Raw genomic sequence first — 14014 nt, forward strand, 5'->3', positions numbered from 1 at the left:
ACTACATGTGATTATTGATGCATATATTTGTAAGTGTAGTATTATAATGTTGCAGCTGTTTGATGTGAAGCTAATTTCAACAACTTTTTGGGCAGCTTTGTAACATTGCATTGTATTTTATAAGATAATATGGTTTTGGGCAACATTTCTAACCTGTAAAAACTCAAAATTGTACTTAAGTGCAGCAGGCAACTTAGGAAATTAGATCTAATTATATTCCTCCCAGTACGTGCATAACATAAATAAAACACTGTCAAAGAGTACTTCTCATGGTACTTCCACACTTGAAAAGTAGGCTGCATTTCGTTACCTGCACACTTAAATTTACGTCAAATGTTACATACAAGACTTTCACAAGTTGCTATTATACACATTGTATGAGTATACAGAACGTATATAAAATCTAGATTTTACTGCGAATGTTTTCCGTGGATAAAGGTGTTTTTGAACCCACACTCCTGATTTGACGGACTCTGATCTCCTGCGCAATATGTACTTTACGTAAAACCTTCTACGTTACGTATTATTTTTTTTCTCAAGCCGTGACATCTTCTTACGTAAAAACCGTTAGAGAATACGAAACCAACGTAACGTTACGAGACAATCCTTGCGATCAGTGAAGGGTTTTGTGGGTCATGGAGGAGGAAGGTAAATAAAGGAGACGCGCTAACAACACACAGCGGCTGGTTTCAGACGGTTTACCGGGGGAGGTTTCACACTGCGGCAACTTTTTGCTGTGTTACGGTTGGAGAGGACGGACCGGAGAGGAGGGACTGTCGGTTCGGCTACAGCAGCAGCAGCAGCAGCAGCAGCAGCAGGTCGGCGGTGAGATGAACATCATGCTACCCGTCTCTTCGTGCCTCTCTGGCTGCATACAATCTCTGCACTGGCCCTCCAGTAGCTAGCTCATTGGGCTAACGCTAGCTACACTCGCTACTGTTGAGAGAAACGGACCGTTAGTGCTTTTAAATCGTCTTGTTTGATTTGCCATTTAACGAACAGCGTGTCTGCTGTATTATAAGAGATACTCCGAGTAACATTGACTGAGCTAATGTTGCTGTTTGTGACTGAAGCCACAGTTAGCATCGGGGCAAAAACAATGCCTTCAGCGTGCACACTGCTCCAAATCAGTTACCTGGTTTGACACGTGACAGCAGGTTGACACTTAAAATCTTAAAATGCTCGCAGTGGCTTGATTTCAGTGGTCCACATGGGAATATTTTACTATAACTGAAGTTATTTACACAATAAAAGTGGAATATGTGTTAATATGCAGGAACAACAACAACAACAACACACACACACACACACACACCTTCCACGGTCAATGCACTCAGTAGGCTTATTAAACAGTAAGGTGATCAAGTGTCCTGTCTGTGACAGTGTGTGTGTATTAATATCTGTGTCTAATCCTCTTACTTTGACCCTAATCATCATACAGTATAGCGGCTCTTTGAATCAGTAGGAATAAATTGCTCTTAAATCTGTAGCCTAGAGAGACTATAGGAGTGATAGTCCACCTGTAGAGTGGACTCTAATATGTTCTGTCATGTTTTTAAGTGAACATCGCTACAGTGGAATAGAGTAGACTAGAGTGGAGAAGATGGGGAAATTAAATTTCTATTCCTGACACTTCATTATGGAAAGTGTAACCATTACGTGTCCCTTCAGGGGGGATTGAGAAGTTGAGTTTGTCAGCTGTTCATCCTGGATGTAGGTCAGTGAGATGAGCAGCACGCTTTCCTCTTGGACCACATCTTATTCTCAGGGTTTGCAGATTGAGACTGAATCATTGTCTTAAAGATTTTTGTTATTGTTTTGCTTTTTGAGGGTCAGGTGAGTGATCATCTAGCTAGCACCTAATATCAATATCCTATTGATTACACGACACCAGGTCTGGTTGTCTTATAAATTGGCGTACAGATACCAAAACTTCAAACTAATTCGTTCAGTACCTTACTTGGGAATAACAACAGGTAGTTGGGCGAAATTCTTAATTTCAAGTCATATTTGTAGAGTAAATGTTTTTGCACCAGAACCATGCCAAAACTGTGACTTTTTGTATTTATATTTAAAAATAAATAAACAAGATAACAGAATTTGATAGCAACTTTCAGTACTGGACAGTTTTTGATATTTGGTGCTCGTGTATTTCTTTGCTCGGTACCAACAAAGTATTTTGGTCCGATACTCAGCCCTGTATGATAGTAATAATAATCTGTGATGTTGGTTATAACAATAGGGCCATAATAGCATTTTTGTTGTTGCAAGGACGACATTGCATGCAGTTACAAGCTTAAATCCTCTGAATTTCCTCGACCAGCGGAGTGAAATATGCAGTGAATGGATGTGCCTGCTGGGCCATCGTGTCCACATTATTAATGGTTCAACCTAAGCCAGGAAATGACACAGACAACAGCAGATGGAGCTTGAGTTTGGTTATGTGACTGTGCTGCGCTGCGTGGACACGTTGGACATTTTAAATATGTAGAGTCGGCAGAAGGTGATTCACTTTGAATGAATGATTCCATTAACTTTGCTGAATTTTGTGCAGATTGTCCAAATGCAGTAATTCATCCGTTCATTCCTCTCCTCAGTTCTCAGGTGGTCTGATTTGAGTTTGCCTCGTCCTTGTGTTGCCATGGCGATGCGGGAGTTGGTGGAGGCAGAGTGTGGGGGGGCCAATCCCCTTATGAAGTTGACCAGTCACATGACCAAGGAAGGGGGAGCATGGCGGCACCGCTCAACACCCACAGTGAGTGATTTGCACACACAACCGTTAATGGTTCAAAGAGCTGAATTCATCAGCTAAATAGTTTCAGTGTTATCCTGAAATGACACGAGTTGTTCTCTGACCTCGTTGTTTCCTTCTCGTTTCCTTCTCGTTTCCTCAGATTGCCCCCTCTCCCATCGAAATTGCAACTGAAGAAGAGGTCAGCGCTTGTGTTCCTTTACATATTGTGTTGACTGTGATTCTGTGTAATGTTTTAATTCAAGTCTCTCAGGTGTGTAACTCTGTGTATACCGGGTGCAACTTCTTAATACAGTAATATCATGTTTTAATTTTGCTGCAGCTGGTGAATGAGTTCCTTCAGGCGCCCCCCCGACCCCCACACACATTTGACATGGGTCAGCTGTTGGAGGAAATGCAGCAGATTGACCAGCAGAGCTACAGACAAGCTCCACAGAGAGGTGCACTTGATTATTATTAGTCTTTCTCATGTATTCTGCATTGCAGTTTTAGGTGTTTGTCTGGCTTGGGCCTAAGTCTGTGCACAAATGCTTTTCAACATTTTAAGCACCACATATTTTACTGACATATTTTACATGTCATAGCTCCAGATGTGGCGGCTTTGGCCCTCTCTGGTGATTGGACGGCCGAGTTCCTCTCCGGTCCTGACTCTGCCTCCGCTCCGGGGATCAGCGCGCTTGGTGATGCAGCAGATGCTGATTGGACGAAAGAATTTATTGCTGAGGCGGCAGGTATTTTGACTTTATCGTTTATTTTTGGCGCTCCTATGTTTCACTCTGGACACACACTTTGCCTAAAGAAGCCAAGTTCACACTACACGACTTTAAAGTCATCAAATCTCTGTACCGTTCACACACTGATGGCGTCAGGGGCTCACACTCTACAAGCTCCTTTATCTGGAAACCCAGATGAGATCTCTAAATCACATGTGAGAAATGACACGGGCGTAGCGTAATCATGCTCGATGGTGTTGTCGTTGGCACACATGTTCTCATGATAGCGCCTCTTAACTATTTCCCTCTATGTAGATCAGTCACTGTGTTATGTATTATGTATCACACACACGTGGGCTACAGGCGAGGCGACCCCTCTGCCAGGTTTTCCCATCAACCCGTGTCTTGCACTCCCCGACAGATCCAGATATTTGGCATGCTAGATATCTGGAATGCGTCTGAGCGCCAAACAACGCAGATTTGCCTCTGATCTGGGGATTTTGTCCAGGAGCTCCAAGAACTGTCGGCGAGTGGAAAATAAGGGCCGAAGTTGTGTAGTGTGAACTAAACGTAATGAGCACTCTATTTTTATGCAGTCATCATCAGTCAGTCAGATGTCATCAATCTTTACTGACATCAGAGCAAACTTGCCTTTGATAAATCCTTTAATTTTTGCATTGTGTGTACTTCTTTTTTAATAATGTGCCTATCCGCTGTGTTTTTCCTCATTTACTCACTGCTCTGCTCCAGATCCCGGACGCTGGGCGGAGGAGTACCTGGAACAGTCAGAGGAGAAGCTGTGGCTGGGAGACCTTGGAGACCAGGAGAAGGAATGGTTAGAACAGGACACGGATACAGAGAGATGAAAGTTTGCGGTTGAAAAAAAGGCTTCAGGCAGACTTTAATGAACGTTGAGCGAAGGCCAGACTAAATGATAATAGGAGCACAGGTGGACAAAGGATAATATGAACCTTCATCATGTTTTTCTTGTCTACTTGTTGGGTGGATGTGTGTGTTGAATTTAAATTGAATCCGATTTTTAACTTGGTTCAGTCCGTCCTTGATGTCTAATCATCGACATAGTGCACTGACCTGTACAGCCTTCAGCCTGAATTGAGTTGTTCCAGCCTTCATATGCTGAATGAAATAGAACGCTTCCTTCTAATCGTGCAACTCCTTACAGTATGATGTTAACGTTTGCTTGTTAATGTGATAGGACGAAGGAGTATCAACCAGGGGAGGAGCTGAAGCAGACAGCCAATGAGCTCGTCTCAAAGGTTGATGACCCCAAGTTACAAAACACTGAGGTGAGCAGTGTGTTCACGTCCACATCACTCATTCATTGGATCATTTATCCTCTATCACCATATCCTTTCGCTTTCTCTTTGACACTTTTTGTAGAGAAGTTTCTCGGGAGCATAGTGCATTGGTAACACTGATGAGGTCATTGCTTTAGTTTGGATAGAAAGTTGCTGGTTTGGAAAGGAACAAGCAGTATATTAGTATATATCTGACCGAATGGTAATGGTAAAATGCCTTTTTTGTTCTCATGTTTGTTTGTTTTCCGTTGTGTAGTTCCTGCGATTCATTAGGCAGATTGGCGAGGGCAGTGTGACAGTGGAGAGCAGGACAGACAAACAGCTCAAAGATAAAGCTCAGGCCGAGGAGGCTCAGAACTGGGCCTCCAACGTCAACCAGGTACGAGTCGCTGCCCATTGAGGAGGGGGTTGGTTGCCACTGGGAACAATTTGGGGAGGCACAGTGGTTCGCTATTGCACAGTATAGACGATGTCTTGTGACTCATCACCCCAGTAGCTGATGCAGAGTAACATTTTCCACGAATGTAACCAAAAGCAGCCGCTACATTGAAACATGAAGCTCCACGCTGCACAGCGTTGCAGATGGAATTTGTTCAGCAATGAGAGGACTCTTACGACTATCTGCTTCTCTTCTTCTGCATTACGTCTTGTGCACAATCAAGCTCTGGTTATTCCACCTTGATTCAGTTTTACTTCAGTTATTGATTTTACTGAGGTTGTGAGTAGTTTCTTCATACAGTTCAGGCTGATGCCAGATTTTGGATTTTTACTAGATTTTCCCCTGTAATCACAAAACTATTTCTGCCAAGAAAAGAAACAAAAAGTTGAAAGTCAGAATAACAAAATTAAAAATACTATTAAAAAAAAAAAAATGATGCGCAGCATTTTTCTTACCAATACATAATTTGTTTAATACTGTTGATTTAATAAATCTAATATTTTACTAATAATCTTATAATTTCTAAGAGTTTTACTTATTTTCTATGAAATAGTCAAGTTTTAAGATAGTTGGTGTAAATATTACATTTTTGTATACACTTTGCATTTCATGATGTATTTCATAATTTTTACAGTAAATTATTTTTTTCTATGAAATAGTAAGAACATTTCTTACCTTTTACTTTTATTTTTATCATTCCAAACTTTTTGTCTTTTATTGTTTTTTTCTTATCCTGGCTGAAAATGGCGTCCATATTGAACTGTGCATGCGTAGCTCTCAGTACTGTTCTTGATGAATATCTAATCACCATGGCTCCATTGTACTTAATTACCCTCTAACTCTGACATGTACTTTTCCCATTTTTTGACCTGCCTTTGAACTCTTGGCTTGCCTTAATTAATCAATTAACAACCACCATTCATCCATTCCTCCTCCTACTTAAATGAATCCTACTCTGCCCACCCCTCCAAATACAAACCCTCCTCACCAATTGCTCCGTCCTCCTCATAACATTGCCCCATTCCCCACTGCCACCGCCACCCCTCCTCGCCTCATGCCATAGTTCCTGATGGAGACGGGGGGAGGGAGTCTTCCCCTGGAAGCCCCAGAGAGGAATGAGAAGATTGACAAAGTTAAAGCTAAACAAGCAGAGCAGTGGGCCACGGTCATCAGGCAGGTAGGACCTCTGTGGTCGTGCAGTTAATGCAGTAAGATAAGTTTTGCTACTAGTGTTGTAGAGTTTTGTCCTACACATAAACGGTAAGATACACGCAGCATTTCACTATTGTGTTGCTGTAGAGTCATTTTTCTATCTGATTAATAAACCCGAGGTTCAGTAGGAAGAATTGTTAGAAAGGCATGAGAGAAAAATAGCCTTTTCTGTGTTTCTTCTTCTTTCATCTCCTTTCCATTCACTTCCCTCTTATGTTTTTATTGTTTTAATGTCCCCGTCCTCTGCTCTAATAACAATTTTCATAGGCAGCCCTTGCTGACTGAGGTCAACCACTGTCATTGCTCCTCATTGTTCTTCAGGTGTCACAGGACTCGGCTGAAGCCTGGGTAGATGAGTTTGCCACATCGGGACCAGATTTCCAACACGCTAAAGCTGCAGTGGAGGTGAGACAAGAATCAGGGACAACTTAAAGTCTAAAAACAAAGCTAATAATGGATATTAAATGGGAGCAGTGGTAACGGAGAGGTTACAGCGCTCTGTGTCCAAACAACAAACCACTGGTCTCCTTTAACGGTAAAATCTGTCTACAATACAGGATGATGTATGATGTGATGAGACTGAAGTAATGATGTGCATCTGTTTTTTTGTCAGAGTGACGTGGATTTCTGGGAGAAGCTGCAGCAGGAGTGGGAGGAGATGGCTAAGAGGGACGCAGAGAGCCACCCCTGGCTGTCTGACTTCGATCAGCTGCTCAGCACTTCCTACGACAAGGTAGCTGTCAACCTGCTCACAACAGTTTACATGGTTTCAGCATTTTTGCCCATACAGCTCTACTGGATGTATAAAAGGACGTGACGTACAGTGCATTGCAGCGTTTCATTTGATTCTGCAGGATCCTCTGTTGGAACAGTTCATAAAGAAGTGTTTTCTCCATATCTCTCTTGTGTTTGTCTCAGGGGTATCAGTTTGAAGAGGACAACCCCTATTTATCCAACCCTGACCCTTTGTCAGAGGGAGTGAAGAGGATGGAGGCGGGGGACATCCCTGGTGCTGTACGCTTCTTTGAAAGTGCTGTACAAAAAGAACCAGATAACCAGCTGGTGAGATTTTATAAGCCTATGGCTTCATTTGCATTTATCAGTATTTCACCGTCGTATTTATAAAAAGCAATCCAAAAAGTCTCCTTACTTGTAAGGGAACTCACGTCTGTCTCCCCACAGAGGGCAGTTGTAATGACGCTGTGGTGTGTGTGTACATTTATTTTCATTAAATTGCAGGCTTGGCAATATCTGGGAACCTGTCAGGCGGAGAACGAGCAGGAATTTGCCGCCATCAGCGCCCTCCGCAGGTTGGAACTTAGAACTTAGAATTGCAAAATGCTCGTCACTTCAGATGCAAATTAAAGTTGTACATTAGCGTTTGATGGGTAGTTACAGTTCAGTTTATATTTATATACACATATATTATTTTTTATAATTTTTTTGCAGACATTGTTAAACTGTGAATGTTATGATACTCAATAAGTCTAAATGAGGAGATATATGTATAGATATGTATAGCGTGTGTGTCTGTGGTCACCACCTTTTCCAGTTCCCCCTTTATCCATAAATGTTAACAGTAAAATTAGACCTCATTAATTAAGCATTTGACCATTTCTAACATGTCATTGTTCCTTTCTCTGACTATTCTTTCATTAGATGTATAGAGCTGAAGAACGACAACCTGACCGCTCTGATGGCGTTGGCTGTCAGTTTCACTAATGAATCGCTGCATAGGCAGGCCTGTGAGACTCTTCGTGATTGGCTAAAGCACAACCCGAAATTCCGTTCTGTGTGGGAGCAGAATGAGGGTGAACACCAGCAGGAAGGTGCCACAGAAAGGGAGAAGGAGAGAGAGCGGTTCGGCTCACTGCTGCCAGAGTGAGTATCGCACTAATTACTAAGTCATTCTGAAGTGTTTTTCATGTATTGTGTAAACTTCATCTTTTAACTCTTCACCTCTTTCTTTTTGTTTTGTTTTTCCTGCACAGATCTTTGTTTACAGATGTTCAGTCCCTCTTCCTGCAAGCAGCCAACTCCGACCCTGCCCAGGTGGACCCCCAGCTGCAGTGTGGTCTGGGAGTTCTCTTCAACCTCAGCGGGGAGTACGACAAGGCGGTGGACTGTTTCAGCGCTGCTCTGTCCGTCACGCCACAGGTTAGTGTAGAAGCCAGTGCTGAGATACGAACGTCGGTCTTCACACTGCATGCTCTGTTTCTGAGCGCTTCCTTTTTTTGTGTGTGTCTTCCGTCTCCATCAGGACTACCTGCTGTGGAATAAGTTGGGGGCCACACTCGCCAACGGCAGCCGCTCAGAGGAGGCTGTGGCCGCCTACAGGAGAGCTCTGGAGCTGCAGCCCGGTTTCATACGCAGTCGCTACAACTTGGGAATCAGCTGTGTCAATTTAGGGGCACACAGGTGAGGGACACATTCTTTGGTTAGTAGATTGACGTTAACTGAGAGTTTCTTATATTTTGTCCACCCCATTTATATATCGGAGGGTAGATAATGGGCTCAAAGTAATTAGGAAAAGTAGTATTGGTTTATTTAAATTAAATATAAAAGATAATCCAGCTAAATAAGCTTTCTCTCTCCTTCATCCTCAGAGAGGCGGTGGAGCACTTCCTTGAAGCTCTATCTCTACAGCGCCAGGCCTCCGGGGACGGAGCAAGAGCTGCGAGGGGACCTGGAGGAGTCGCAGCCACCATGATGTCTGACAACATCTGGTCCACCTTGCGCATGGCTCTCAGCATGATGGGAGAGAGCCCTCTGTACGCTGCAGCAGACTGCCGGGACTTGGACACGTTGCTGGCTCACTTCTCCCAGAGAGAGGTGGACGGTGGGACAGAATGAGGGCCAGCCAGGGGGGGGCTTATCGAGTGCGAGTGTGTTTTGCTGGGAGGTAAATGTCTGGGTGGACTGAATGAAGCGAAGAGGAATCAGAGCGGTGACGGTTACAGAGAAACAGACGAGGAAGACACTGTGAATTATCCACCGTCCTAGAGACATCATCTCGTGGTTATGTGCGCTTGAATGACTTCTATCAAACATTGCAGTATTAGTCTCTCCCTGGAAGACGCAGCCAGCAGCAATACGGTGTCATCGCTGTATTTTACATGTTTGAGAGTCCTCATATTTCATCTTGCTCTGTTGATCTGCAGAACTGGGTTCAATGTCACTTTTGTTGTTGATATGAAATTTGTCCTCAATGAAGAAAGTAAATGATTAATAATGATGTGGACAGTTTATCATTACACTCAACGTTCTCACCGTCTTTCTCAACAGCAGGTTGTAGGTTGTATCTGTATACTCACTACGGTTATGTAGATTAAAGGTACAATATTGAAAAGAGTACAGCTTTTCATCAAAAGTGCTCCCAATAGAAGGATTAGGCCGCTCCAGAGTACAAACACTTTTTTCTTTCTCTTTTTTTTTTTTGTTTTTTTTTAATACGTTATTTAATTTTTTAGTAATCAATTATCAACCAGGATAATGAACTGAAAACCAGTGGGACTGTTACTGTTTTGGTAAGGTGTGTGTGTGTGTGTGTGTGTGTGTGTGTGTGTGTGTGTGTGTGTGCGCGCGTTTTGGATCGGGTGGGGGATTTAATTGTGCATTGCGCTGATAATAAGATCATATAATTGTACTATCATTGACAATGATTTCTCTGGGCTCCTCCCTTCTCTTGCTCTTTTTCATATCTCTCTTGTAGAACAATTTGCTTGGTTGTAAAATAATGCTATATGCCATATTGTGTATTGTAACATAATTGTTGCACTATAATTGTGTTCAGGCTAGTTGTATCCTGACTGCAATGTTTAATATAATATTCAGCAATAAAGCTTTGATTCCAATCATCTGGAAGTCATTTTATTTCTGAAAAAATAAACAAAATGGCTGACACAAAAAAGTATTGAGAGCTGAAAAGAAACAAATGAAAATAAAACATTTTATGTAGTAATAATAATGACGTTAATATAAGAAAATATACTTTTCACTTACAGCTGTAAAGCATTTACTTAAGAATAAAGATAATATACCTGTTTAAATTAATTATTTTAAGTTAATATGTCAATTTATATATGGAGGCTGGCATATGCCACCAGATATTTTGTAGAGTTCAATTATAAATACAATGAAACTAAATCTCTGAATTTAAGTGGTAAATTAAAATGGAAATTGTAAATCTAGGAAATAGGAAACAAATTAATTGTGAGCTGAAATATGACAGACCTTTAAAGTGGCATCTTCTGAGATTTTCATTGAAATAGATGTCTGGTAACACAATGGTGATAGAGTAACACTGAAAGTATTGTAATATACAATATCATGTAGTCTGTGGTAATATTCCTGGAAAAAAACTGTTTTTATATATAATATATATAAATAAATACATATTTATATATGAATAAATATATATTTGAATGGTTATATTTATTATAATATAACTAGACACTGTACAGAAAAGTCTGTGAATATTCGGGAGTGACACTGCAGCCTTCATATGTAGGTAAATTTCTGTTTTTTTGTAAAACATAATATTGCATCGTTTCCAAACTACATTTCCGCAAATAATGTAGAAAAATCTATTCATGATATATTATTGCGCTTTGTTCTCCCTGATTTCCCTAACAACTGTCATTTCTTTTCGAGGCAGTTTGAATATGGAGGCACGGCATTTCATTTTTCTCCCCTCGTGACAAAAACAAAGCATTCATTTGAAATTTCAAAATGTGTTATCTGCGAGTCACCACGCCCAGTTCTAGAACGACGTACTCTAAGCCAATCAGCGTCGAGGAGGCGGAGAGAACGCCGGCGTTGATTGGCTCGTTCAAAAATAACACGTACGCAACCCGCCATTTAAATGTTTTAAAAGTCTTGTGTGTTCCCCTGTTTATCACGAGTGAGGACTGTGGAATAAGTGAAAAGAAGTCCTGCGACACGCCTGATCGACTGTCTTCGTCTCGTGTTAGGTAAGCCAGAGACTGTTTTCTAAACTGTACACTTGAGTAGTCTACACTCTATCAAATGTATGACCATGTTGTATCACAACGTTACAGTTACATGTGAATATAAGAAATAACGCTCACTAAATGGGGAAACCTCACCCTAACTGACATTAGCTAAGCTAACGTTAGCTATCTGTTAACGTGCACATGTTACATCTTTCATTTTCAGCTTCTGCCCTTATGAAATTGCATAGTTAAAAGTCAGTAAGGCATGTTTTTCATTGTATGAAATGCGTTTTTTGGCATTAATCCTTCAATAATCCTCTGTATTCTACACTAGTGTACTGTGTTTTATACTTTGATTGTGTTTTGTTACAGTATTTGTTGTTACTTTTATGATACTGCTCTGGGAGACATTAAAAGTGTATTTTATTATGTTCTATTTACCTGTGATCCAGGTAAAATAGCATCATGGGATCCAGTGAGAGTAAGATGGTGACTGCCCCAATAAAACCAGAACCAGAAATCAAAAACTGCCGGGTCACTGATCTGATAGATCCACGCTCTCCTTCAACAGCGGTTGATCGTACGCCCATTCAGGTAGGTTACCTGGCTGACTTGCTTTCAGACATACTGTAATTTGTGGGCGAGCACTTATAAACGGATTAACCAGATTAAATATTCTCCCATAGGTCGACGGGCTTGTTCCCAAAACCAAGTGTCCGCTGGCCTTCACTGATCCACGTTCACCTACTGTTGGCGTTAGCCGCACCCCTGCCAGAGAAGTCATGAGAGGTAACTATTTATTAAAGAATAATACTCAGTTTGACTTTTTTTTTTTTCACCTGCAATATGTCCTGTAACGTGATGTTCCTGCATTTGCCCCGCCAGCAACAGTTGGGTCCTTTGCCCGCCGCCTCGGCATGCTTCTGCTCAACGAGACTGAAGGAAAAGTCCCTGAAGCTCCTCAGAAATGCTTCAGGGATGCTGTGGAGGAGAGTGAAGAACTGGCTTCCACCAAGCCTCTTCTGGCTCCGCAGCCCTCCCTGGACACCCCTGTGCAGCCCCCTATCAAAAATGTGGGTGACTCGCACCCCTTTGTGCATTGTGAGAAACTCCAGTTTGAGGTGGAATTAGAAACTGAGACGGACATTAGCCTGGAGGAGGCTGAAGAAGCAAGAGAGTCTCCTCTTCACAAGAGACTGAGCATGAGCCTGATAACCTGCCATGAGGGGGCGACCTCATCCCAGATCTTAGCTGAGGTGCACCGTGACAGCATTTCATCCCCAGCGCCTAGTGCAGAAGTGGAGCCACTCGGAGATGGTGTGGATCATTCGCATGCCCTTCCTTCTGTCACTATTGAACCAGGGACCCCCGTTGAGCCTTCCCTCCCCACTGATTCCGATGGTTCCCCAGCTCAGGTGTCCCCTGCACAGTCAGAGAAAGCAGAGCCATCTTCTGAAGAAACCAAAGAGCCTCTTGAAGGATCTTCTTTGCCTTCTGCACCAGAGCCACCGACTGTCCCCAGCCCAGAGCAGCCACAGCTCAGCACCGGCATCCGCTGCCCCACCTTTGACCCAAAGAGCCCCAGTCAGGTGGTGTTCAAGCCGCAGTGGTTGGGAAAAGGTTTTGGTGCCACTGGGCTGAGAGCTAGAGGAGTGCAGGGTGGAAAGGGAGGCTCCTCTCCTCTTGCTGTCCGCATGGCCGTGAAGAAAGTAACCAACGAGAACAAGCGACGGTCTGGAAAACTAAACCAGAAAGGTGTGTAGAACGTTTGTGGCTTCTCGTTTTATAAGATAACGAGATTGTTGCCTGACGTTTCCTTTCTTTTCAAGGTACTGAAGGTCGCTCCCCACTGCAGATCCTTAAGGGGACCAACTCACCCCGGGGCCAACGTCCTCAGGTATTGTTTTTTACAAACATGCACTCACTGCTGGTGATATCTATGCTCCGTATATACACTGAAACTTCATTTGAACTTGTATTGACTTGTTACGGTGAAGTTGAGTAATTTAGTTTGCCGTTAATTGAATTCCAACACAGAAAGTTAAAAAAGTTGCTGAGATAACGTAACGTGTCCTCTCCACTTTCCAGACGAAGCTGACGGTGTCCACCCCAGATAAGCAGAGACTCGGACAGATTGACCGCAGAGTGCTGGCAGTGTCTCTGGATAAGGAGAACCGATGATTCACTGCAACGTGTACAGAATCCTAGCGCTTTTATCTCTCTTAAAACAAGCTTTTACGTGTACAGCCTTCTTAAATAGATTTTTGTTCGGTGTATATTCCTTTTTTTACTGCAGTTTTCTATCCTGTTTTGTCTTCTTGTAAATATAAATAAAATGATTTGCATTCATTCTTCAGCTTTATATGTTTGTGTTGGTTGTAAACTAATTCTGCTGTTTATCATTTGCTTTCCTTTTTTGTATTGTGATTCCTTTTTATAGAATACATTTCTTAACTAAACTGTAAAATTCCTGTTCTTTATTTTTGCCCAAACAGAATAAAAGCTTAACACTAAATGTTTGTTTGTTTTGTTATAAATATATTTTAAAAAGATTTCATTTGATTCACACAACGCTTTGACAGTTATTTATACCATTAGATTGTAGTAAACACTAGAGGAACCCT

The 14014-nt window shown here is 42.1% G+C and overlaps 2 protein-coding genes across 6 annotated transcripts; both read left to right on the forward strand.

Moving 5' to 3' along the window:
• The first annotated feature begins 591 nt into the window (after positions 1 to 591).
• Positions 592 to 10292, forward strand: pex5 (peroxisomal biogenesis factor 5). 5 transcript variants are annotated; one of them, XM_031852718.1, is made up of 16 exons: positions 592 to 825; positions 2598 to 2755; positions 2895 to 2933; positions 3075 to 3192; positions 3337 to 3483; positions 4216 to 4300; positions 4682 to 4772; positions 5041 to 5163; positions 6757 to 6840; positions 7049 to 7168; positions 7354 to 7497; positions 7675 to 7745; positions 8095 to 8316; positions 8427 to 8592; positions 8696 to 8853; positions 9042 to 10292. In XM_031852718.1, exons 2-16 carry the CDS (start codon positions 2642 to 2644, stop codon positions 9286 to 9288), a joined length of 1929 nt encoding a protein of 642 aa, XP_031708578.1. In that variant the 5' UTR covers positions 592 to 825; positions 2598 to 2641; the 3' UTR covers positions 9289 to 10292. The 5 variants fall into 5 exon arrangements, with proteins under 5 accessions (XP_031708578.1, XP_031708579.1, XP_031708581.1 ...); XM_031852719.1 differs by having other exon boundaries at positions 592 to 812; positions 2595 to 2755; XM_031852722.1 differs by having other exon boundaries at positions 684 to 818.
• A 1033-nt stretch (positions 10293 to 11325) lies between these two features.
• cdca3 (cell division cycle associated 3) lies at positions 11326 to 13739 on the forward strand. The gene is made up of 6 exons (XM_031852783.1): positions 11326 to 11408; positions 11843 to 11984; positions 12077 to 12179; positions 12276 to 13145; positions 13220 to 13287; positions 13479 to 13739. The coding sequence occupies exons 2-6, from the start codon at positions 11856 to 11858 to the stop codon at positions 13569 to 13571; spliced, it is 1263 nt and encodes a 420-aa protein (XP_031708643.1). The 5' UTR covers positions 11326 to 11408; positions 11843 to 11855; the 3' UTR covers positions 13572 to 13739.
• The last annotated feature ends 275 nt before the right edge of the window (positions 13740 to 14014 follow it).

Source organism: Anarrhichthys ocellatus, unplaced genomic scaffold (genome assembly GCF_004355925.1).
Source record: "Anarrhichthys ocellatus isolate YVR2014 unplaced genomic scaffold, GSC_Weel_1.0 scaffold13, whole genome shotgun sequence".
Classification (NCBI taxonomy): Eukaryota; Metazoa; Chordata; class Actinopteri; order Perciformes; family Anarhichadidae; genus Anarrhichthys; species Anarrhichthys ocellatus.

Excerpts from the sequence above, each read along its gene's own strand:
- pex5 (XM_031852718.1), top strand. The coding sequence starts at position 2,642 with ATGGCGATGCGGGAGTTGGTGGAGGCAGAGTGTGGGGGGGCCAATCCC. Across the intron at positions 3,193-3,336 it reads CAGACAAGCTCCACAGAGAG|CTCCAGATGTGGCGGCTTTG; the intron begins GTGCACTTGATT and ends TACATGTCATAG. Across the intron at positions 3,484-4,215 it reads ATTTATTGCTGAGGCGGCAG|ATCCCGGACGCTGGGCGGAG; the intron begins GTATTTTGACTT and ends GCTCTGCTCCAG.
- cdca3 (XM_031852783.1), top strand. The coding sequence starts at position 11,856 with ATGGGATCCAGTGAGAGTAAGATGGTGACTGCCCCAATAAAACCAGAA. Across the intron at positions 12,180-12,275 it reads TGCCAGAGAAGTCATGAGAG|CAACAGTTGGGTCCTTTGCC; the intron begins GTAACTATTTAT and ends TTGCCCCGCCAG. Across the intron at positions 13,146-13,219 it reads TGGAAAACTAAACCAGAAAG|GTACTGAAGGTCGCTCCCCA; the intron begins GTGTGTAGAACG and ends TTTCTTTTCAAG.